This window comes from Manacus vitellinus, unplaced genomic scaffold, assembly GCF_001715985.3.
Source record: "Manacus vitellinus isolate BGI_N305 unplaced genomic scaffold, ASM171598v3 scaffold_0_pilon, whole genome shotgun sequence".
Classification (NCBI taxonomy): domain Eukaryota; kingdom Metazoa; phylum Chordata; class Aves; order Passeriformes; family Pipridae; genus Manacus; species Manacus vitellinus.
In genome coordinates, this window is record NW_021938789.1 from 4,999,666 (window position 1) to 5,026,102 (window position 26,437).

At 39.7% G+C, this 26,437-nt stretch overlaps 1 protein-coding gene across 9 annotated transcripts in view; it reads left to right on the forward strand.

The window, feature by feature from the left end:
• ABLIM2 (actin binding LIM protein family member 2) overlaps positions 1-26,437 on the forward strand; it is a 140,855-nt gene that overhangs the window by 22,398 nt on the left and 92,020 nt on the right. For all 9 annotated transcript variants that reach the window (XM_029960349.1, XM_029960332.1, XM_029960338.1 and 6 more), the window contains exon 2: positions 16,026-16,169. In XM_029960349.1, coding sequence (XP_029816209.1) covers positions 16,026-16,169 — 144 coding nt within the window. The remainder of the gene's footprint in view (positions 1-16,025; positions 16,170-26,437) is intronic.

Here is a 26,437-nt window from a genome sequence, read left to right on the forward strand (position 1 = left end):
ATCAGATGATGTTGCTTCGTCCCTGTGGTGGTTTGAGACCCCCAAAATCCAATTCCCGAGTCCAAGCCCTCCTTCCACATCTCAACTTCTGTATGTAAAAGGTGAATATAAAGCTTTGGAACATAATATTTAACTTGAAATAAAACTCATTTGCTGAGGTGGTGGGTTGCAAATTAAGCAACCCAAAACTTGGTCACAAGGCATGTTGTATAGATAGCTCCAAAAAGTGCCATCAGTAATAGAACTGCTAGTTGCAGAACTGTGCAAGAAGTAGCACTGTGGCTGGAGGCTCCAGGGTCATGTTTGTGTGAATATAACACGTTTCTGCTATGAATGTGGTGTTTAAAGATAAATGATTGCAGAAGTTTTGTAGCCTAAATGTGAAAAGGGAGGCAACGTGCTGATGTGTCTGATGGGGATGAAGCAGAACTAGGTTTGTAGGGGTGTAACTGGATCTAAGAAGAAATTCTTATACTGTGACAGATTCACCAAAATTAACTAATTTGCACCTGTGAAAGGTAGTGTGACTTTAGCACCAGCACTTCAGTAACATCAATACCTATATATATATTTGAAGTAACTGAATGATTGCAATAAAATAGCATCTAATCCCTTAATGCCAAATTAAGCAGAGCAAATAAAATCAGGAGTTAAGTTTTATATTTCAGTGTAATTATTTTAGACATTTTTATATGCTGTAGAATACAACATAAAAAAAGAAATAACCTTTGGAAAGGTCTTTAAATTGTTGTTTCTAATCCTTTTAGAAACACATTTCATATAGCATTAGTAGAAAACTAGTAAATTATATTTTAATTAATGATTGGGGGTGATATATTGTGGCTTGGCTAGCAAAATGAACTACTGCTTTCTATATTATTTTATCTTGCTTTTACTTTTTGGTGTTGCTGTAACAAGCAGGCATCATTGTTGTTGTTATTATTCTGTTTGTAGCAGGGAATGGAAAGAGAAATGAGCCATGGAAATTCCTTCTAAACTTTCCCCAGTTCCAAACATTTGCTCCTTTCCAAGCCAGGGAATGTGCTTGTTCCCCTCCTCCATTTGAGGGCACAGGTGGACCAAATACCAGCCTGAAGAGTGATGCCAAGCAGGGGTGCAGCAACAAAATGACAGTTTCTGATATTGGATCACGGTTCTCCATAAACTAATGCCCTAAAGATGAGGGAACTGGCAGGAATATGGCTTGAGTAACTGGTGGAGGTGCTAGAAGTGATTATCAGACAGCCAGGGAGCTGCAGAATAGTAATAGATATAGTGTACAGTGGTTTTTTTAAACTGATTCTTAAAATGTTCAAGCTAACTTATGTTGGAACTAAGCAATAAAGAATATCAATTAATAGTAATATTAATAATTAATATCCCAGAAAAAAAGAATCTGCTTTGTTTCTTAGTATCAAAGTGAGCTCAGAGACATAATTGCATTTCAGATGTTACTGATGTAACCTCAGGCTCATTCTGGTTGTGATGAGCCAATTGCTAAGATCAAAACTTGGCTGAATTCAGAAATTAATGCTGTTGAAAGTCTTCCACGCAGATCAATAACAGTTTTACTGGTAGGCTTTACTGGGAACAATGTTAAATCTTAACAGCATCACATTTCCAGTGATGACTTCTCTTTTACTTTCAAAACAGCACTCCTCGTTGTTGACAAATTCCTCAGTGATCATCAACCAAAATTAATGTATTTAAGTAGGCTTTGGATCTGACCTGCTGCTTTGCAGCTACATTTCTTTACAGAGAATGGAATTTGGAAAGGAAAAGGTAGAAAAATGTTCTCTGACATGGTCACTGGGGGCTAAATGCAAGGATTAAAGTGCTGGGAGTTAGACGCGTGTGCACAGGATGCAGAGTCTTGCAGATGAGGATGTGTCTGAAATACCCTCTGCCCTGTGGGACAGATTTCTTGTTCAGGGCTTTTCACTTTGGATTCACAGTCTGGATGCTAAACTTGATTTCAGTGTCTCTCTCCTTGCCTGCACAAACTGGAGCAGAGCTGTCTGTGCTAACACCAGGGTTAGATTTGCAGCTGCTGGAGCCCCTGTTCGATCTATTGGTGTTAAACTCACCTTGCCACTTTTGCAGATTGCCCTGATCTGAAGATGACAGTCAGCTTTTTTGCAGAGCATGGTCTCTGCCTGTGTGTTTGGCCATCTGTTATTATCCTGATAGTGCCACACCACAGCCAGACTGACTTTGCGGAAAGACAGCCCAGGCTTGTGGGAAGAGTATATCCAGCAAATGTGGCAAGGATTCATAAAGGTCTCTAAAGTCATGTTTTCTTGGCAAATAAGGGAGGTAGCTCTTCAAATGGAAGCTTTTCAGATCCACTGGGTGACACCAAATAAAACACTCAGTACCCCACACTCAGAAAAGATACAAACAAGCACACAGAGCTGTTTTACCATCCACTACATGTGGAAAACTGAAGGAAGCCAAAGGCACTTTCCTGCAGTCTTTCATGGACAGCTGGGAAATGGAAAGTGAAAAATCAGCTCAATCTGCCTTTGGATGTGCCAGGGAGCAGATGTGAGGAGGGGGTTTTCAACCTTGGAGCTTTGGACTTATGTGTGTGGCATTCCAGGCACATGAGTCTTCCCAGGCACATGAGACCTAGACCCAAACCTCTTAACTCTCAAAATCTTCCTTTTTTTTCCTCCTCTCTTTTTTCTTTTTTTTTTTTTTTTTTTTTTTTTGGGGGGGGGGGTATGGTTGTGTGCATTCATTTTTATTTTTTTGTAAGATACCTTCAACGTTAAATGTACTGATTCTAATTAAAACACTAGAGAGGTTGAATCTTTTTTTCTAAATAGCACCCAACCCACATTATCATTTAATAATTTTGAATGATAGGTAGCTGATGATTGCAGAATTATGGCAATGTCTGTGTAATTTTTCAGAACAGAGCAGTGCAGTGAAGATCTTTTGAAGTCTATCTAGTTATTTAGGTAATAAGTCTATTTATTCTTTATTTAAGCACTTGAAATTTCCACTGATTAAAAATCCAGACAATTTAAATGGTAATTTTATATGTAAAACAATGATAAATTAACAGTTAGTGATCTCTTTCTCTCTTTGTGTGCATGTAGCATCAGCCCACATGGAAAAATCCTCCCTTAAAAAACTTCACCATGCATTCATTTACTCTGAGAATAAATACCCAAAAATTATCTTGGCATCTTTGCAGTGCTTGTCATCTTTCTTGCACCATTCATGATCCCCTAAATGTCAAATTTGAATTCTAGTTTAATTCTTCCTGTATTAAAAGACATTATAAATTAGTTTTTCTAACTCTCATGCCTACCAAGTGCAATTTTTGGCCTCACTAACTGTCATTTATTGCCTCGTTCTGCTTCTTTGATTTTCCTCCCATAAAATGCTGGACTCACATTCTAGTTTTTGTCTTGGTGGTTCTTGTTACAGTCCCGTTTCTGTTGCTGCCAAGATGCCTTCCCTTAATACAATACATCCCATTATCCTGTTGCCTTTCCCAGCTTACCTCTAGGTGTACCGTTTCCCTCATGTACTCTGCAGTCCTTTCTCTGGTTAGTCCCTTGTAGTGCCTGACCTTTTAGAAACTAATACCTTTTGTTAATTGCTTGCCTTGTCCTTATTACATGGCAGTTTTTTCTGAGCTAAATTGTAGCCTGTGACCTCTGCTTAAGCAGATCTTTTCTTATCTGATGTGTACTCCATTTGCTGGCCATCCCTATCGGTTTCATAGGGTCAGCGGTTTCCCTGTGTGGCAGGTCCATTTCTGAAGGTGTGTGACCTGCAGGACCATTGCTGTGGCTCTCATTGTCTCTTCACTGCTAACCAGACCGTATCCCTTTATCCTTTGACCTGTGTCACTTTGCAGACCACATTCTGGGCATGCTTGTACTCTGTCACCTCGTTATGAGACAAGATTTGGTTTTTTTAGTTCTCTGTTTTCTTCCACGCCATTTATAGGTTTGATGTACCACTTTTTCCTGTTATAAAATCTCTGCTAAAGGCTCTGTAGGCTTTATGTTTGATTTCTGCTCACTACTTTGCGTGTACAATTTTCTGAAGAATACTAGGTGGTGCTGTCATTCCAGTTGGGGGAGCAACGGGAGTTAGTGCACCCTTTGGTCTGCATCTAGGTCTGCTGTAGAGATGCCCCCGCTGGGAGAAAGGAGTTGGGAGTGGAAGAAGTTCTGGTTTCAGTCATCCAACTTGCTGACCAGCAGACAAGGGCTGTCATCGTGAATTTCGAGGATGAAGGAAGCTCTTTATTCCCAAGAGATAGGAAGGGAGCAGAAAGGGATTTATGACCCAGTTACCTCTGGAGCAAGCACAACTGCCTGCTCTGTCATGCAGAGCTCAAAGTGGATTCTCCGCCTGTTTTTTCCTGCTTCATAAATATGCAGGATTGCCGCAGAATCACAGGGTGGTTGAGGTTGGAAGGGACATCTGGAGTTCATCTAGTCCAACCTCCCTGCTAAAGCAGGTTCTTATACTTCAGTGCCTTGTACTCAAAGAACCCACTTTCTCTGACTTGCCTGTGCGTGTGTTTCTGTTGGAGATGACCATGTACAGGCTCATTGCTGTGCAGTTGATGAGAAATATTTTCTCATGTATGGACTTGAGGATGGAGGTGTTTGAGAGCCAGATGTTTAAACTCAGGCAGTTTTTGAGCAGGACAGGGTTTGGTAACATGCAACAGGTCACCAAGGGCAGAGTTGGGTGAATTTGCAAGTCCATTCCCAGCAGGGATGGGATTGATGCAGGGGAGTCTGTGCAGAAAGTTGGAAGACATGAATTTAGTTGTAGAAAGACCATTTACCCAACTCATTCATAGTAAATCTTTACCCTTTTACTGCTGATTTTCACTTCTGTCATGGGTTTGTCCTCTTATTTGTGTTGTAAGTACTTAAGGGCAAGGACCATTCAGCAGTAGTTCCAAATTTGAACACAGGAGCTAGGAATACATCCGTTCAATTAATAAGTTTTGATAGTGAAAAGGAAACATCTATTTCCTAATTTTATTTTTGTCCTAGTGATGAAGTATTACCAAAATCTGTATCACTATATGCAGAGATATGCTTAATTTTGTTGCATTTTTCATATCATAGAATAACCTGAGTAGGAAGGGACCCACAATGATCATCAAGGTCCAGATGCTGGCCCTGCACAGGACAGCCCAAGAATCACACCGTGTGCCTGAGAGTGTTGTCCAAACACTTCTTAAACTCTGTCAGGTTTGGTGCTGTGACCACTTCCCTGGGGAGCCTGGTCCAGTGCCCAACTACCCTCTGGGTGAACAACCTTTTCCTAATACCCAACCTAAATCTCCCCTGACACAACTTCAGGCCATTCCCTTAGGTCCTGTCACTGGTTACCAGAGAGAAGAGTTCAGTACCTCTGTTTGTGATCATATTATCCTCAATAGAAACTCTTAAGTGAACACTAAGGTGGATCAAAACTACCAAAGGCGAAAAGAATGATAACCAGCACGATAACCAGTTTTTGCAACTTAGAAGGAAAGACATCTTAAAGTGTACTGAGAAAATCTGTGAAATATGATTTCTTGTATTTTCCAGCATTTTCAAAGTAAAATTCATTAATTATAGATCATTTATGAAAAGTAAATTTCTTAATCTGTATTGAGACTGGACTCTGTAGTCTCCATTTGCAGTTAAAGAGTCATATATGTGATTGGGTAGAAACTTGGTGAGTGACTTAAAGTCCAGGGAGAAGTTTGTTTGCTGTTAGGAGGCCGGTACATACCTGTAGTGTATTGCAAAGTCCCTGAATCTCGGGTGGTGTTATATCATTGATTTTTTTAAAAAGTTCTTAGTTAGAAAACACTTCATGTTTTATAGTGAAGATAAAACTCTAACATTGTTCCAAAGCATTTTTTTCAGTTCCAAAACTTTTTTTCCATTCCAAAACGTATTTTCAGAGATAGACTATGGAAAAAGCTTAAAATAGGTCTAGCGAAGTGGTGTGAGCATGGAGGAACAGGAACATAGTTAGACTATATACTGTCCCCTTCAAAGAATCATAGAATCCTAGAATGTCTCAAGTTGGAAGGGACCTGCAAGAATCATCAAGTCCAACTCTCTGCTCCTCATAGGAACTACCTAAAACTAAACTATGTGACCAGTCCAGTTGCTATTGACATTCACTTTAGCTTTCACTGGGAAGAGGGCAGTGAATACAGGGAAAAAAGCACGAGTTAATTAGGAAAGGATCTGAAATCTTTTTTAAAATGCTATTTATAGCCATGGTACCATAGACTATAAAGATGTTGCAGCCAACTAATCCATTTCAGAGTGGCCTAAATTCACCACTAAGCTGTCTGATTGCTGTTTGTAAAGACATTGGTGAAGGAGTTGACCTGGGTCAACCTGGTGAAAGGAAACCGAAAACACAGGATGGGTGAGAGCAGTGCTGTGGCTATCAGGACTTGAGGTTGTAAGAGGAACCAAGTGTCTTGACCTTTTCCGTAGCAAGGGCAATGTGCTGTTATTATTGTTAAAACGGGGTTTTGGCTTATACTGATTTGAGAAATCAGGTTAAAGCTATACTGCTTTCTGGATCATTTGCAGCAGGAGGTCTCTGAGCTCTCACATGTGCTGCTGTCACTGCTGTCTCTTGTCACGCTCCCTCAGGTCAGCCCATCACACTAATGAAGTGCAATGGCCTCGTGCTTTGTGCCTGTGAAGCTCATGAGTTGTGCTGGAGTTTCACAGAAGCACCATCAAAACCCTCGGAGCTCCTCAAGTGTGATTTCTGCTTTGCTGTAACTGAGCAGTGAGACCGCGGGGGAGGCTCATGGATCACACCTAGAACTGTAAATACAAATTAGTGCATTACGATGGTACAGCCTCAAAATGCAAGTTACATAGCATTTAGCCTTGGAAGCCTGGCAAGCAGAGGGAAGGGCTGTGTAAGAGTGAAAACCCTTTCACTTTTCCTGCCTATTAATTTACATGCCTTCAGAGCATTGCTGCTTAGCAAAGTGCCTCCTGTGTTTCTGCCAAGCTGAAGTAGCCGCTGGGAAAAACTAAGTAGGCCAAATCCTGCCAGTATCTGGAGAGCTCAGCCAGGGTGGCTGATGGTGATCCAAAAGAGTGTGGAGATGGATTTGGCTTCACACAGGCAGCACAACAGTATTGAACGAAATCAAATATTGCCAAAAGTCAGTTGCTGCAAGATAACATATAAAAGACTTTTTTTAAATGGAGTAATTCATAGTTCTGATTCATTGTGCAGAACCTGGGATCTTCAGATCTGTGCCCTGGGTCTCAGACCATGTCAGCTGGGGGCTATTTAAAGTCTGGCATGGCCCAGGGCAGTAGTGTACTCATCATATATATTTCTGAAGTCAAAGTCCTTATAGAAATGATCATTCTGTTCCCATGTAGTGCTTTAAATAACTCAGCACATCATTGTTATTCCAGTGATACACATTCCAACTCCACATGAACAATCGGGAGAGATTTTTGCCTGCCAGGTATTTCACAGCGAGAGCATCTCACTAATTACATCATCTCCTTCTTACATCAGGACCATGCCTCCTGCACCAGGGGGAAGGGGCCTCTGTGCCTGGGGGACGTTAGAGGGGTTTCCCCGCTAACTCAGCCCATATTTTCAATTTATGGCAAGGAGTTTGCAAATTTTCCATCTTTTAGCCTTTTTCCCCAGGTGCCCAGTACCATGCTGCAGCAGCTATGGAAGGGGTGGCATCACCTCGTGCAAACACACCCCTTGCTGGCACATCCCTCATCCGGTCCCTCGGGGCCCCTGCCAGTGGTGGCATACCCCATGGACGTGACAATATTTAGGCTTCTGTAGGATGCTATTTTTACATGGTGGTGACAGTGAGGTGTTGGCTCGACTCCTGGCAGTGCGAGGGTGTTGCAGGAGTCATCTGACCCCGGGTGTGTTGGTGTTGGAGCGGTGACGGCACACAACTTCGGATCCTGCTCCCCACCGACCGGCTGAGCTCCTGCCACCAGCCACACAGCAGCGGTGCTCCTGGTGGCGTTTCCCCTCTGGAAGGGAATTAATGTGGGAATGCCAGAAGATACAGGTAGAGTGTGATGACTCCACATTTTGGAGAGCCTAGACCTGAAATGACTTGGTTTTTTATCTGGAGCTGCGGTAACTAAATCACTGATACTGTCACGAGAATAATTATTCTGTGTTTATGTGGAAACACAGCAGAATGGAGAAAGATGGTTAAACATTTGTTTTAAATTATGCTTTGTATTCTTTTAATTATATGAATGATGATTTGGAAATTATAATGATTCTGGCACTCAACAGACAGCTCAATTTGAAAACTTTCCTCATTTTATTTAATTTGACTTTAGAGTTTATATTAGATTATAATGGGGAAAAAAACCCTACCTATTGCTTTATGCAGATATATTTGAGTGCTTTTTCTATACCCTTTCTCATTGTAATCTAGCTAAACCCATACAAGAATAGTCTTTACAATGCTGCAGTAGCAGCTACTAAGATTCAGCAGACCGTGTTTGGATTTTTACTAACCGTGTTTGGATTCAGTAAGTGTTTTATTATAATAATGAGGGCAGGAGGTTAGCTTGTGTTAGATTTGTTTATGTGATGTGAGTTTTGCACTGAGCATATGGTGAGATTTGAAGCTCCTGTGTGCTGAATACTTCAGCTGTGTTGCGTCTTTTGTGCGTGGTTGTATTCACATTCTGCTGGATAATACCTCTCCTTTGCCTCTGGTCCCGTAAACTGTAATTGGCAATAAAAGCAGAGGTGGCCTCAGCTGTGCTGTCTGCCTGCTGTCCTATGTCAGCCAAGGGTTTCTGTTCTGATGATGATGCATAAGAAGTGCTGGAAAAGGCATGCCTTTTTATGGGTAGTAGAAGCAGGTATACGTTTCAAAAAAGAACATGATTTTTGAACCATGCTATTCTGTGATTTTGGACAAGGGGAGTGAACTTGCTGGTGTGGGGACAGTTCAGCCCTCTGTGTGTCCAGCTGGAGGGCTTGAGGGACTGCATAATATGGACAATTCAGGGCAAAACTTCTTCAACTTTTCCTCTTTCCTTGTGTTCTGCTGCTTTGTTGTGAGACATTTGGAAAAACAGAGCATTATGTTACAGTGGAAAGGCACGTTAAAGTGGGGAAACACATTTTAAAAGGCATTTAAGACAAGGTGCTAATTGAGAAATAGGGTAAACCAGGTTACCACTAGTTATTAAATGTGCTGTTGTAGAACATCTAACACGTCTGCTCCTTAGGCCAGTGCTCATCCATTTGGGCACACTGTGCTCCCTCCTCCCGCAGTGCCCTCACTACCCAGGTGCATGGCCAGGAAGGGCTGGGGCCAGGGAATCACTCTACCCCACTGCCAAGTGCAGTTGGAAGGATGGATGGGGGAAGTTTATGGAGTTCCCATTACACAATTACTTTTTTTTTTATCCTTTCTGTGGAAAGAATGAGTGAGCTCTCAGCCCCCCCCCCCCCCCAAGGCTCCATAATCAATCACCAGTTCTTAGGGAAAAAAAACCAATCCCCTTACACCCATGTCATTTTCTGAACACTGCATGTATTATGTATTTCTGTGTTATCCTTAGCCTCACACCATCACAACTCCTCCTCACTGAATTTTACACACAGGCAAAAGACAGGGCAGAGAGAGCAGGGCTAGCAGGAGTAATGCTTCACTTGGATATTCAGAGGCACTTAAATGCTTGTTTCCTTTGCTTTCATCTGTGTGTTTTTAAATTCAACCCTGAGTGTTTTGACTCAGTTGACACAAAAAGGTTTTGGTAAAACAACAATTTAAACTCCAATCTCTAATTCCAGATGGGTGCTGCCCCACTTGTCTGCTTCTACTTTAATCCTTCTCTGGGAAGATTGCAAAATTAATTCCCCTTCAGGCTGCTGTGAACCCCACCCTCCCCAAATCACTTGATACAGTATGTCCCCAATCAATACTTTTGTCCTTTCTCAAATACTTAATGAGTAAATGGCATTTGGGTCTCATATTTGTTTGTTTTCATTTTTAGTAACCACCTCTAGCTATAGAGATGAAAGGTTTCAGTGTCAGCACAGAGGTAATTTGCTGATAATTCTTTTGTGCAGAATAATATCCCTTGTCAGTGCGGTGCATCTTTGGTTCAGAGTTGGAATGTGGCCTTTGACTTTGTTGAAAAAGCTGAACATTATTATGAACTAAACAGCTGATAATGACAATTTTAAATATTAATGTCTTTCTAGTATTTTTCCCCTCAAAAAAATGTTTTCATCACATGAAGCAAATGTAATAGGTTGTGAATTTATAGAGGAGCCTGTAGTTCTGATAGTTGCTAAAGAAAATCAATGTAGCTTTTTTGCTAATGGAGAGTTGCTGTTAAAGGCAAATGATACTGTATTTGTATGAACCTGAAATGAAAGGCTTGCACTCTTTTAACCTGACCTCCAGAACACAATAAAAAACCCCCAGAACAACCCACAAAAAGAACAGAGGAGGTAACCCCTGCCAAGCCCTTTGATTTTCCTTATATTGTTGCCTTTAGGCTCTGGTTCTGCTCTATCCTTCCAGGAACTGTGGTGAGGAATTATGCCTTTCCCTGAATTGACTGGTAATTTTTGGGATTGTAAATATTAGGAAGAAAATATTTATTCACATGAATGTTGTCTCTCCATTCAAATTACTCCTTAGTTTATATCAAAGTACTCTAAAATGAGCATATCACAGAAGGACAGGTTGGATGGGGGTTTGAGTAACATAGCCTAGTGGAACGTGTCCCTGCCAATGGCAGGAGGGTTGAAACTAGATGATCTTTAAAGTCTCTTTGAACCCAGCCCATTTGAGGATTCTGAGATTCTAATATTAAATTGTGTCATTTGGCCCTCTGTCATTTCAGGCTTCTGTAGTCCCTCAGAGCCATAAATCTAATAAACTGGGTTTTCAAAACAGGGTTAAATAATGTGGAGTAAATGGGATATGTGGCCGTAATAGTGTCCATATAGTGAACAAAGAAGTTGAAAGTCTTTATTGTTAAACTTCATATTTGAGATTTGATCTCAGGTTAAATGTGTATTCTTAAGCACGATACTTCTTAATTTTCAGTACTTGATTTCCAAGCTCAGTAATGGCTTCTATAGTTTCTTATGCAGAGTTAAAAAACAAAAAGCACCAAACTGGAAAAAGCTATGTTGAATTCTGCAGTTTCTGACCATGTTTCTTCATCCATACTGTAATCTCCCATGAAGATTTTTTTCATTTGGCTGCTGGAGAGCCTGATAGCAGAGGGGTATGTCATCCTCTGCATAGACCGATCCTAGATTGGATCTTTTTCCAAGGGTTTAATTTCCCTCAGCACTTTGCTCACAGCAGAGAGATGACATTTTTTTATCCCAGGCTCCCAAACAGAGCATGACCAGGGACTCCCGAATCATCTCCCTTCTGTCACTGCCGTCAGCTTGTCTTGTACTGCTTCCAAAACATTCCTGTCTCAGCCAAATCTTGTCCTCGTCCCTGGCACCTTATCCTGGCCCCCCCTGCTTTTAAATCCTGCTTAGTCTAGCAATGCCAGAGGGGCTTATTCAAAGAGTTGGGTTTTTTACCACATACTGTGTTTTTTCATGGATCCGGTGTGCCTGTCACAATGTTCACTGATGTCAGACTACAACCTTTACTCCAAGTTCTTTCAAAAACATTGTGGTATGCTTTCTTTTTAACCTTGAAAACCAATATACTGTATACTATCTTTTTTCATCCTTACAAAAAGCTGAAACAGCTTGTCTGAAATTTTCCCTGAAGAAATGAGTTCGAAAACACAAAATGTGAGTAATATCTAAGTAAATGGTTAAAGTTTGGCAAAGCTCTCAGGCACGTGGTGTGATTCATGAGGATGTCCTGTGAAGGGCCAGGAATTGGACTCAATGATCCTTGCAGGTCCCTTCCAACTCAGAAAATTCTGTGAATCTGTGAAAGTTATAATCAGACTGAAAACTTCACTTGACAGTGACCATAAGGTGTGTAATGCAGCTTTAATAACAAGTGATACCACTGTCCTCCCTTCCCCATGATACTTGCAGCAAGTGCACATCTTGAGTATGCAGTATAGAAGTAAGTCTAAGGAATGTACCTTGTTTGACAAATTTGTAACAAACCATTGCTAGTTAATGAGCCCTACTTGGTCCAGAACTGCAGAATGATGTACTGTGTAGCCTATTGAAGAGAGGCTGAGTCTTGACATCAGAGATGTGTGAGCGCTGGACAGTTGGCAAGATTATTGGTAATGATGTTCCCAACAGACAAGTCTTGCACAAAAAAGTGCTGTGGAAACTGTTTGCTCCTTCATTTCTTGCCAGTGTTTGTCCTTGTCAAAAAATGAGTGCAGTCAGATCTTTTTAGGGTTTTAAGGATTGGTGAATCGGTGAGGATACACCTGCTAGAGCAGAATGTCATATGTAGTATGGGCGAAAGGGAAATTTAGAGAATCAGGCATTCAGTTGTATTTCAGTTTAGAAAAAGTAATTTAAAGTTGAGAAGGAAATTTCTACTTTCATTAAATTCTACAAATTAGGATATAACGTAAGCATTTAATTTTTAATGAACTCTTTAGTTAGGATCTGTTGACCAGGCTCAAATCATTACATTCTGCCAGAAATTCATTATTTCACTCATTAAATATGTTGATTGTGTGTTCTGCTGCTTCAAAGACTGATTTTGATACATAAAGGCATAAAAGTAGAATGCTGAAAATTGCCATGTAAACGTTTCCTTAAAAATGATTTGAAACATAAGTTAAAATGTGAAGTTCACTAGTAGAGTTAGTTTCTCAAAGTTGTCAGCAGCTGCAATTTAAACATGAAGCATATTAAGTTTCAGTATTTTAAAATATAAACTAACATTTCATTAATTATATGATTTTGTTGTGCTAGATGAAAGAATAAGTATTTTAAACTGTCTTCAGAAGGACCACTTTGTAATGATCTCAAAGACACTGTATTCCCCCTGGGTTTTTGTGTGAAATATCAAGTAGCTTAGTTCTGAACAGAGAGAAAAGCAAAATAATTTTCCTTTTTCTCCCATGCATATTTTAAATATACTTTGTGTTACTTCAAGATTAATGGAAGAATACCAAAACCAATATTACATATTTTCCTTTTTAATTTATTTTATAGCTGAGTTGTTGGGGTTTTTTGAATTCTAAACCTCAATTCAGAGACTCAAAAAGAAGGAAATGTGTGAAGTTGTCCTGCCCTACAGGCTCTGGACACTGAGCACCAAACACATCATGCAAAGCAAAACTTTCTGTTTTCTGCTACATTTTCAGTTTGCAACAATTTTCAGAAAACAAAACAGACCAAAAAAACCAAACAACTTTGCAACAATTTTTAGTTTTCTGCTGTTTTGCAGGAAGTGCAGCATTGAACTCCCGGGTGCAATAGTGACATTTTCTCTGGAATGTGATACTGTTGTCACTTTGGGGAAGGGGGGTATGTTTGCTGTGCTGGGCTGCCCTCGGGGCTCTCCAGCCCTGGGTTTCTCAGCACATGCTGTGTGCAGTGCTGGGTTTCCTGGGCCAGGTTACTCCAGCCTGTGGGAAACACCACAGCAGGAACTGGTGGCTGTCTAAACGGGCCAGGCGTGGATGCCTCTGGAGAGATGCTGTTCTGAAAGGCTGAGACATAGGAAGAGTTGGTTGTGAAGAAAAGTCAATATTTAATTGTTCCAATCAGAATTTTATATTTGCCTATGCAACTGTATAGGCCAAAATGGTCTGGGTATGGTCAGCTCTTCTTAAGTCTTTCATGAATTATATGCTACAAATTTGATGCTTGTTAGTAATTCTGGAGGGAGTAAACCTTCTTTATTTATAGTTGCAAACTTTTAACTCTGTTAACTAACTTGGGAAAATACCTTATTTTCATTTCTTACAGGATTGATTCTTTTTCAGGGTGGGTAGTTTGTTTTGGGCAGATTACAGTAAAGAGAAATTCTCATGTCAAAAGTTAAGTATTACAAAGTTTGCAGTTTCCTCTGTTTTCTTTTGAGGAATAAGTCATACCCTCATAGTAGCTCAAACCGTGTGCACTGTTTGTTCTGTGCAAATTTGGGCATGTGCCTTTCTATAAACTTCCAGTTGCCTGTCATGCTGTGTTGTTATTATTGGACATGTCCTTAATTATAACCAGGACTTCAGTAACTGCTCCAAAGTTCACACTGCCTTGAGCAGGACTTTTTTTGACAATCCCAGAACATGTAATTTCAGCAAACAAGGCAGCATCTTAATGCGTGGTGAATAATGCTATAAGCAGCTCAGCCCATATATCTTCTTGAGAAAAAACACTTTACATACAAGAGTAGAAAGTGCCAGTTTGGGCAAAACTTGCAGCAACTGCCCTGGAAGACTGGGTGGAAGGGGGGACTCAGCATCTCACTGAAATACTGACTCCTTGAACTCAGTGGGTGTGGAAAGGCCTTTTAGGAATTGCAGAACATACTGGCAGTGGAGATGAGGGGAGAGTAGAGAAGGAAGATCAACAAGGTCAGATATTAAAGAGCAAGAGCTCACTCATTTTAGTATTGTCTGTTATTGTATGTGTTCTAAGTGACAGTACCATCACTGCTTCTCTATATCACCCTTGTCTATGCTGATGTTACAGACATTATGCTTTGTTGCTAGTAGATTTTTAATTAAAATAAATTTTCCCCCCCTCTTTTTTTTCTGAAATAGCAATTCTGATATTACAATAAGAATAGAAACTAAAGATCTTGGCCAGTTGGCGTTTAATCCATCCTCTTATAAATTTATTAGTTGTTTTGCAGCAGTCTCATACAAAAAAGTTACTTCCCAATGTTTATTTTTTTTTTGGATGTTGGTAAAAGAGTAGCACAGCAATGACATTATCCCTTGACTAAACCCTGAAGGGAAACTTCTCTGATTCCCAGTCATACTTAGTGTATTGGCCTATGACTGGTTGCTCCACCTTGACTGATTGGTTGATAAGTTTATTTTGAAGCTAAAATTTAAACAAATTCCATCACTTTGAAATAAGCAATCTAACCTTGGAATAAGCATGCCACATTACAGAAAAAAAAAGCATCATTAAATATGTAATTTGCTTTGTAAGATGTCATTTGCTTTATCTATTTTCCTGCTATTAGTTCTTCACACAGGAAAAAAGCCAAGTCTGTTGAGTTACAGCCCCTCTATAATTAACTGCCTTGATGTTTTCCATCTTAACTCCTAAGTACACTGTGATAAAAAATTAATGCAAGCACTGCAGCAGAATTGCAAGAATAAGGTCGTATCTCACCTTTTCCACATAATATGTTGCGATGCCAACTTATATTGTGTTATCAACAACCAAATAAATGCAATATCTAATATGCATCACAAGATGGCAGCAAATTTTTAATTCACTTAATATTTTGCTAACCTAGATAAACCTAATCTCTTGAAATCATGGATTTCTTACAAAATGAGAGCAACCTTTCTTTATTGATATGTGATATTTGCAGAGATGTCAGTGTTTCAGAAGTAGGAACTCAAAATATCAACAGAAGTATATTTCTGTCCATAAGTCAGTTAAGAAGGCAATTACCTTGAACTTTAAAGATCAGTAGCTCACAGTGTAAGAGTTCCTAAACCTCATTAAGGATATTTTGGATAAAAGCAATAGCTTTTATCTATAGTCTTTGACTTCATGAAGAGAAAATATGACAAAGCAGTTTTTTCTGAAATTCAGGTGGAGGCTCCCAAGACTTGATCAGGTGAATTCTTTCCTCTGTCAGCAATTCTGATTTATTATTTAAATGTTTGCAAGGAGAACCTTTGAAAGTTATGTAATGCGAGGCTTGGCTTAGCCCCTTTAGCAGATCTTTAATCTTGTGCTGGCCAACCCCAGAAGTTGAAATTGTTTTATTTCCTTGATCTGTTTTGTCCCAGGTGTTAATTGTCATTATTTGTAGATCTTACAGAAGATGCACCTAATAGCCCTTACAATGCTCTATCTTTTGTTTTCTCTTGCAGTCTCACAACCACAGGCTGTGCATAGCCAACTGGAGAAGCCATCAAGTACCGCAATTCTCTGCAATACCTGTGGAAACCCATGCAAAGGAGAAGTTTTGAGAGTTCAGAACAAATATTTCCATATTAAGTGCTTTGTTTGCAAAGGTAAGTGTTTGTGACTGCTGCGTCTGTAAGTAGGACATTAGCAGTGGTGAGTGACTTAATGGTCCTGGAAACTTCACAAACATATTTTACAACCCAGTCCATGTCTGAAAGGATTTACTGTGAACTCTCTGCTTACTGTAAGATTATAAACATCCTAAATCCTAAAATGGGAGTATGTTTTAAATGGATGTAAATCCATAGAGTTTACTGTGGACTTGCACCTGAAGAAGAAGAAAAGTTTGGGAGAACTGGTAGTGAAAAATGGTGCAGGGTTAGGAAAGAACATTTACAAAGAAACTCTGAGGTCATCCCTTTCCCAGCTCTCTAATGCATGTCTTGGAGTGGGCCATGGCCATGTCTGTTCAGACTCTCTTGTGTTTGACTGTGATGGTTGATTCCCAGTGTGACCCTCTGTGCTTTCCCCATTTATGTGGGGGAACTACATGGTTGGTGCCTGGTGATCTAATATTGTCACACTGTGAATGGGAGAAGGATGGTCATGGGAAAAGGGAATTAACTGATACAACAGCCCTTCTGTAGATACTTGATTGTTTGAAAGATTATCTGGAAGCTGCAAAGATCTAATTTGGTTTGAATGTACAAATCACTAAATGCTGACTGATGTTTACTGAACAACCTGCTTACTCCATTATTAAGCACTACTTCAAATGACAGTTACTAATCCTTGTAGCTCAGCCTAGAAACATGAGCGTGGCTCTGGTTTCAGCTGTGTCACTGTGACTATTTCCATTCCTATTTAGAGGAAACTATCAGAAAGAAAACTGTCTTTAACTGTCAGCTACACTGATATTGTTAAAAATCCTATGGGATTAAGTATATTGTGTTCAATACCTGAGTCAATCTTTAATGAGTTAGATAGACAGCTCAATAATTGTGTTCTTTGCAAAATTGCACAGCAAGGAAAATAAGCATAGGGTACTGTCCTAAACAGCAAAAATATTTCGGTCACCTATTCAGAACCAGATTGGTATTTGAACCAGAACACAGCCTGTACTACATCTTTTAAGCTGTTTTAAAGCCACTTGTTCTTATGGCAAATTTTATTATCAAATTAGTTTTTCAGACCTAACTCAGGAAAAGAGCAGCTAATTTGTTATTCAGAAGTCTTGTCTCCTGCATGAAGGCTCAGTAACATACTGGCATGTGCTCAGTGTTGTTATCTTGATGAAATGCAAGCCTCCCTTTTTATACAAATCTGCTATGAGCAAAAATGAGTCCCACAGAAGGAACAAGACAGAATTATATATCCAATTTTTCATTTCATAGGCCGTCTCCATTTAGATGATGCCAGGTCACCAGCAAATGCAGCATGCAAATTCTGAAACTATTCACTGATCCCAAATTTAGGCGGTGCAAAAGTTTTTTTCCCCACCCCTAGGCAGAAGAAGATGATGAATGCACTATAGAAGCTGCATTGCCCTACCTGTCAGTAAGAGATAAGGAGGAGTTTGTTTGCTTCGGGCAGATCTTGGATAAAATGAGAAAAAAATCACTATGTTAACAAGGAAGAAGCAGGGTAGCATCTGTCAACCACCCATCAGTCTCTCAGCTGGCACAGGAGATAGTGTCAGAGATGTGTGGTTAAACTGCTTCTGGGTGTCAGGACTCTTGGAGTACTTAGACTCCTCCTTACTAATCATTTTGCTAAGTGTTAAGTTTCCACACAGCGTTTGTTTTGGGTTTTTCCCTCATTATTTAAATACCATCTTTTATCACTTTTCAAGGGTTTCCATCAATTTTCTAGCATTCTTCTGGTATCAGTTTTTGTTTTGTTTCTGGGGTTTTTTTGCTACTTAAAAAGCATGGGTTACTTTCTAGTGCGGGTTTACCATGTTGTTGCATGAGAAGATCTTAGGAATAGAACGGAGCACTGGACATACATTTCACTAGCTAACATAAAAAGAAAAAAAATCAGGTTAGGCAAATGTGATTTGGGTTTTTCATGATGAAAAACTATAGTTCATGTGTTAGGATTTAACAACAAAATGGTATTCAGTTCTGATAAGTTAACCACTTATATGCTTTTCGCCTTGGAGGAGAGGTTTGTGCCATGATCCCTGCTGTGCATGGGCAGGGTGATGATTCTGGGAATATATTTATCTTACAATTGATTCCTCCCTGCATTGCCTTTATTCTGATGCTCCTCAGCAATGCAACTTGCCTTGTCTCACCTTGTCCACCAAAGATAGCATCTGGAAAGAGGCTGCGTGCCCAGCATCCAGTGCAGCTGCAGGACAGCCCCAGGACAGATAATCCCATGTGTGGCCTGCTGCATTGCCCTGCTAAGCTGCCTGCCTGCTTGGTTGACTGCCTCTGTATTAAATCATCTCATAGCCTGCATCAGAAAACATTAGATATTTGTAAAACTGCAGAAAATTATGTTCCCTGTCACAGAATTTACAGTTGTACAATGATGGAGAATACAAACTGACAAAGAGCCCATGAATAAAAATGACAAATGACCATGTCTTGAGAGGTGTCTAGAGGTAGGTAAGGTTTGTTTGAATGACCTCATCAGTACAGATGATACTACACTGGAAGAAGTCACACCTTTTTAAATATGTGTGAAATGTGAAACTGTTTCTGTGACAGTGTTGAATAACTTATTAGATTTCAGGGGGTCATATACATTTAATTGTTTCCTTTTTGGGGGAGTAGAAAGATAGTTTTGAATATTGCCATTCTGCTGTCTGATTATTCATAGAGTCATAGAATGATTTTGGTTGGAAAGGACCTTAAAGGTTACCTAGTTCCAGTCCCCCTGCCATGGGCTGGGACACTTTCCACTAGACCAGGTTGCTCAAAGCCCCATCCAGCCTGGTCTTGAACACTGACAGGGATGAGGCATCCACAGCTTCTCTGGGCAACCTTTCTTAGGGGGACTGTGAATTTCAGAATGCTAACAGCAAGTACGCAGATTGAAATTGTTTTGAAATTTAATTGTATAACCAAGGGAGGTTAGTATAAAGTCACTAATTCCCATTTGATTCTTCTTTCATTCCCATCCAGTTCTTCTTACATTCCCCAGATGATGATGATTCTAAAAAGTTCTAAGAAAAGTTTTAAAAACTTTTCACCTAAAAGAGGTGAAGAACTCTTTTTTCTTATCATTCAATATTAAGAGACACATCCAGATTAAAAAATTGAATAGCAATACTGGGAAGATATGCTAGTTTTGCTCAGTATCAAAGTTTAAGAGGGCTTAGGGAGGTAAATAGGCATTATAAGTATGGTTTATACCGATATCTATTTGTATATATTATTTCTTGTTTAGGTGCACATCTAATCTGCTAATAAAAGGCTGTTGGGAATGTGCCATCTAGCCTCACTTAAAATTTTTACTTAGTCTTTACTTTAAAATACCTCCCATTTTAATCAGGTTTTATAAAAGGGCTGTTGTAATAGAAGCAGATGCCTTTGATATAATAAGACAAAGATTAATTAGACTTCAAGGGCTTTTGTTCCCTTGTTTGTTAATTCTTTTGTTATTTGTTAGCACTGTAATGAAGGCATCAAGGAAAATTACTAAAGGTGATAAAATATTGATGACTCATACTATCAAATTAAAAAATTGTGTTGTCTGTTTCATTCTGAGGGTGTCTGTCAGGTCAGGAATGCATTTCACATAGGCAACCATGTTAAAGGGAAGGGCTAAGACAGAATATTTGGTGAAAATATTAAGAACATCAAGTAACTTGGTAATAGGAGTGTTTTACTTGTTAGATCAGATGCATCTGCTAGGATATAAATATGTTCAAAGCTACACTAAGTAATCTATGGGGCTCACATTTGAACATAGCTACGGGGTTTCACATTTCGGAACGGAGTCATTTGCGGGAAGCTCACTAGTAAGATTTCCGAGTCCCAGATTTTGTCCGGGAGGTAGCAGTTAATGGCATTTCTGGTATCTTGGGCACTGGGGATTAGTGCAATGGCTCTTATTCATCAGGCACTCTCAGCAACGTTTCCAGTGATTCCCGAGTCATTCAGGAGTTTGCAATCCCAGATCACATTAACTCAGTATAATGGGAAAATCAGTGCTCCTGATGCAATGTTCCCCAAGTCAAGGTTGGAGAGTGTGGTAGGTTTTACCAGTCACATTAGCTTATTATTTTTATTTCACTGCAATTATGATGATGTTGATGATGACAATAATGGTCACTTTTGCCGGTGAAAAAGTAATTCATTGTGGCAACAAATGGTTCAGTGTTGTAGTTTTGAGATTTTAAAACCTGAACTTTAAAAATAATTAATTGCTAACTGTCTAAAAGCAACTCAGTATGAAAGCATGAAAAATTTTTGGTCAGTTAGTAAACTCCCACAATAACAAAGTAATGGTTAATTTTTCTTTTGTTGTAATCATGTTCTTATTGCAACCTTTCTTTGCATTCTTTAAGAATATTCTGCAGCCCTTCATGTCCTGATCATATACTAATCACATCAGCACTTTACTAAAAGCTTTATTTCATGGCATATATTTCATCCAGATTCTGATGAATCTTTTTTTAAGAGTATCTTTCATGAATTTAAGGAATATATTATATTAGTAAAGCATGGTGAAAAGGACAGAGGAGGAATCACAGTTATGATTATTGGTAAAGGAATATCTTAATAAAATTTCAGTAAAGGGTATCTAACTAACCATCCCAGGAAGCCAAACTTCTGTTATTTTTGTTTTCCAACTTGATTTATTTCATTTAAATACACCAAGTTTTTGGGGTTTCGATGTAACCTATATGTGTTTACTCTTGTCTTTATACTTGGGATGTTACATAATACCCCTGCTTTATTTTCTTACTATTTGTATTCTTCATTAGTCTCTTCATTGACTTGACTTTCTCTTTATTTGCATCCTTCTAGTCCATAGATTGAGAAGTTATACTAGAAATCTAAGTGCTCATTAAAAACATGAGGAGGATTTTCAAAGCAGGAATTGCTGAAATTTCTGAGGGACAATTCAAACTGCACAAACAGCCCTGTGCAGAAGGTGTTTGCATTGCAGGGGGCTGGTTCCTTATTAGGAAGAGAGAGGTACCTGGGAGAGGTGCTTTAACTGTGCTGGGAATGCTGAGGTAGATTTAAACGAAAGCACCAAATAAATGGAGAGTAATAAAACTCATCCTGATTGAAATCAAAGTAGAACCAGCACAAAACTGAATACATTTAAAAATTAGACCTGACATAGAGTTTTGGATGGCAGCATAAGCTTTGCAGGCAGTAAAGACACTATTCATATAAAGAAGTTTTGAACATATGTGATTTCAGCCCACATTAGATAATGTCACAGAATTATTATTATTATTAGAAAAACCTGTAATTTTTTTTTTAATTACTCAAGGTCTCTTCTTGGAGTAAGACTTTTCTCCCCCACAAAAAAATGTCAGTGCAAGGATGACATGCAGGGGGACTCCCTGTCTAGGTCATGCTTTTTCACATGAGGACACAGCAGAGATACAGCCACCCCACTGGAGCAGCTACTGGGAATTTCAGTGCACTAAGGCGATGCGGTGCCTGTGTGGAGACCCAGAGAGAGTTATTGGATAAAATTCATCACTGCCACAATGGTGTTATTCCACCTCCTACTTTCTGCAACTCATTAACACAAGACCATCTGCCATATCTGTGCATAGTCAGAGCAGGTACTTAATTTGCAAACCTGTAACTGGCGCCCAAAGAACTGTTAAAAAAAATCAGAAAATATTTGGTGTTGTTGCTTTACATGTTGAGGCTTTTTGGTTGTGATTTTTTTTTTTTGCTGTGGTTTTTTGTTTTGTTTTGTTTTTGTTTGGGGGTTTTTTGTGGGTTTTTTTTTGTTGTTGTTAGGGTTTTTTTTGTTTTAAAAAACCCCTGTTTTAATTAGTCTGGCAAGTGACAGCAGTATTTTATCATAAACACTTGAGGCACTATTAAGTTGAAAATGTATAAAAGCACATTACTCTGTTTCTTAAATCTATTTAACATGCTTATAAATTTTAAATAACCAGATTGAGTCCTTAAAACAAGAAATCAGTATAAAAGAGACAATTTTTCCAGTTTTCCTGAGGATTATTTTCATGGCTTTAAACAACCACATACATAATGCTGTGAAGATCTTGCCCACTCTCTTTAAGCTATTGGGAAACTCTGCTTTCCAAAAGGAAAATGGAAAATGGAAATACACTTTCTAATGCAAAAAATTCTCAGTGTGTGTTTCCCACTTATGACGGGAGTAAAGTTACAAAGTGCACAGGAAACTCCCCAAACTCTCCTTCATTTTAATTAGGACACCTGAGTCTCTAATGTTCTGTCAATCTCATAAGAGCATTCTGAATCTCTAAGGGTTTTCCTGCACAGAAGTGTGTACTCTAAAAATTAATTTATGGGCATCATGGCCATTGTAGCCTGGGAGCTTGTGTAGATGCACTGTGCACTGTATCCTTCGTAGCTTTATCAGTGCTACATATTTGTGGTGAAGTGTTGCAGGGTGGATATACTGTATCCTCACAATTCTCTGTATCTTTTCTGCTCCAGAAAGTTGATCATACTCCTCAGTCAGAACTGTCTGCCTTCCTGCATTTCCTAGTTGGGAGCTGGGAAAGGGGCCAGCAGGTCTGTCCAAGACTTTTGTGGGGCTGCTTGATGCTTTTGTTTGCCCTGGATAGTAACAAAATGAGGTGGCATTCAAGTCCTTGAGATTATAGCTGGTATTTCAGATATTATTGCTAATACACTGCCAGTGACTGACAGGCTTGAGTATTCTTGACTTCACAGACATCTGTTTGGAAAGACTTTAGATATGGTCACTCCTGCGTAGGAAAAGTGATTGGATTATATGGTTTATATACCATTGCAAATTTCCTTCCATCTTATTTCTGTCTCACCTATAGACAGAAGGTGTGAATTGACTAAGAGGGTGATTGGGATGATATTCCCATGCAGATTTTGCATGGCCAGCAAACTCGAGCTGGGAAAGACTTCCCCAAAAGCTTTGTGAAAAGCTTATCTGGACTTACCACACCAGACCATGCAACAGGAGTATCATAGTCCCAGTCATCTTCTAGAAACAAGCTTAGACTGCTTCAGGTTAATTGCAGGTCAGTTTAAACTTAAGTCAAAGCTGTAGCAGTGGAAGTTTGCCAGGTGGTTGCTATTTCTTCTGACAGGCATAGTGGCCAGGAGGAATGTACCACATATAATTATGGGCTTTTGGAGAATGGGCTCCCAAACTTCATCTACGGTGTATGAAGATATAAAATTTAACTGCCAAAAGATAATAATATCGGCAGTGTACTACATGTCATTCTTGGGATCTTAGTCAGCCACTGGCACCCATCTCATGGAAGGAGGAAAATAACAGAAATGAAGATAAAGCCACAGTGCTGACGAAGAAAACTTTTATTTAGCTCTGAGCAACTAGAGGTCATTTTCTTGTTTTCTTTTTAACAATTTTATGAATGGGTCTTTGTTCCCTTTTTTTTTTTATTTTTAGGGTCTTTGCCTCTCTTTCCTCTGTTGGTTAGATTCACACCTGGTTGCTTACATTAGGCAGCAAATGGGAGGGAAAAGTATAGGCTCCATACATGCAGATACAAATAAGCAACTTGCTTGATTGTCTGGCAGGCTGAAGAGGGAACAGCACTGTTTGGATGACAAGACCACCAGTGCACACTGCTGCTACAGCCTGTTGCAGTGTTCAGCAGCACAGTGAGTGTTGCATCCTCTGAGCATCTCAGGACACAGCTGATTTTTAGGCCCTGCACGCAGCCAAAAGATTAATGTGCTTTCAGCAGGCTCATTTGCTAGCACAGAGATGCATTTTATATTTGTACAGTGCAGTTTGTACAGTACATACTGCTACTGATGGCAGACAGTAGTGGAATAGCAGCATGTCTAAAATGCATTGATTAATTGATTTGCTGCTATTTATTTTCACAGAATCATAGAATAGTTTGGGTTTGAAGAAACATTTAAAGGTCATCTAGTCCAACCCCCCTGCAATAAGCAGAAACATCTTCAACTAGATGAAGTTGCTTGGAGATCTGTTAAACTCAACCTTAAATGTTTCCAGAGATGGGGCAGCTACCTCCTCTCTGGACAGCCTGTTTCAGTGTTTCACCACCCTCATTGTAAAAATTTTATTCCATATATCCTGTCTAAATTGCACCTCTTTTAGTTTAAAACCATTACCCCTTGTCCTATTTTAACAGGCCCTTCTAAAAATAGTTTGTCCCTGTCTTTCCTGTAGGCCCCCTTTTGTGCACTGGAAGACTGCTGCAAGGTCTCCCCAGAGCCCCCCCTTCTCCAGGCTAAATAACCCCAACTCAGCCTGTTTTAATAGGAGAGGTGCTCCAGCCCTCTGAGCATCTTTGTGATCCTCCTCTAGACCTGCTCCAACAGGTCTGTGTCCTTTGTATTTGGGGGCCCCAGAGCTGGACACAGCCCTCCAGGTGGGGGCTCACAAGAGTGCAGTAGAGGGGCAGAATCATCTCCCTTGACCTGCTGGCCACACTGCTTTTGACATAACCCATGATACAATTGGCTTTCCAGGCTGCAAATGCACATTGCTGTCTCATGTCCAACTTTTCATCCACCAGTAATGGACTTAGACTTATGGAGTTAGATTGACTGTGAAATCACACTGTGTAAATGACGATGCTTCAGGTGCTATTACAGACAGTAACGTGTCTGTAACATGTCTATCCCTCTGCTGGGGATAAAAGCAGTCTGTTTCTAAACCAGTAGTGGAACACCTCAGATCTATATATGAAGTATTTTGGTATCAGGTAACTGCAAGCCATCTCGAAGAGTGGAATTATCTAGTCGTCAGGGAAGTCATGCTCAGATTCCCTCCTCAAAAATGCTGTGGATGCTGTCCACCTCAAGTCCCATAGTACATCCAAGTGTTGTCTTGATGCTGAATACCATAGGAAGAGACAAACACTTATTTATTCACTACTTAAAAACTACTCCTAAAGCTTGTAACTGTTCCAGATAAGGCATTGAAACATTTTGGAATGCTAAAGCAGGGCAATACCAAGACAAGCAGCTGAGTTACTCTGTTAGTCTCTTCATTAACATAAGTGCTATGTTTGAAGTGCTTTTCTTGTTTCACCAAGATGAACACCAGAAATTGTTGAAAACTGTTTCCAGGTTATAAATAACCCTACCCCCAGATACTCATTTTGGATGACAAGTGCTGGGTAGGAGTGGATCTGTGACATAACACTGATTTCCTATCCTAGGAGAGTAAGATCTGGTAGGTGCCTTTAAACATTCTCCCTAGACTTCCTCCAGCTTTCCTTTCCCTGGTTCCTTGTCTCTGCAGGTGTGCAGGATTGTCTCAGATGGGCAGCATCTCTGTCCACTTTAAGTAGTAGGTGAAGGGCACAGCATCTCACCTGAGGGATGGCTAGTGGGTCTCTTTTCAGAACTACTCTTCTCAGCCTTGAACCATGACTTTTTTAATATTGAAGCCAGTATTTAGCTGGAAGCCCTGTGTTCTTCTCTGGTGAGCTGGGTGTCAAGGTAAATTGTATCAGATGGTTCAAAAAGTGCAGAAGCACACCAGGGTTTGTGACTAGAGCTATGGCTGGTGGTGGAATAATGTGTGAAGAGGAGGGGAGGAGTGTTTGGCTTGTGAAAGAGCTGTGACTTCCCCCCATCCTGAAGAGTCTGTGAGTAAGAGGGAAAGTATAACCATGAAGGCTCCCTCCTGTGTTCCAGTTTCACTTAGGAGCTAGATTTTCCTTCACTCATGAATAAATATGAAGACTTTGCAGAGGGTTACATCTCGCAAACTGTCACATACTTGGTCTTTATGTGCCAAAACAAGATGGAAAGAAATGGCCAAAGCCCACCATGCTCAGTTTTCTGAGCCAAAAACTGCATTAATGGACTCTCTTTTTTAGAAGTTTTGCTTATGGTTAATCAGTTTGGAGGAAAGTCCACTTACAAGAACTTAGATTAGGAGGGTCAAAGGTGGCATCAAGGTTAGATACCAGTTATTTTTGAAACCTTTTGGAATGCTAAAACACTGAAAACTTGTATCAAAATTGGTATCACTGGTGCAAATAAAAACTTGTGTGATGGCTATGCCTGTTTCATGTCTTTGCATCCCCACTTTTTTTCCTTGAAGAAATATTTTACAATGTACCTTATGTTTTTGCATGAAAAGCCTGTTTTCATTTAAAAAGAATATTATTTTTCTTTAATATGGCACACATAAGGTTGCTTCAGCTAAAACCTTCTGGTATAGTGAAGTTGTCCCT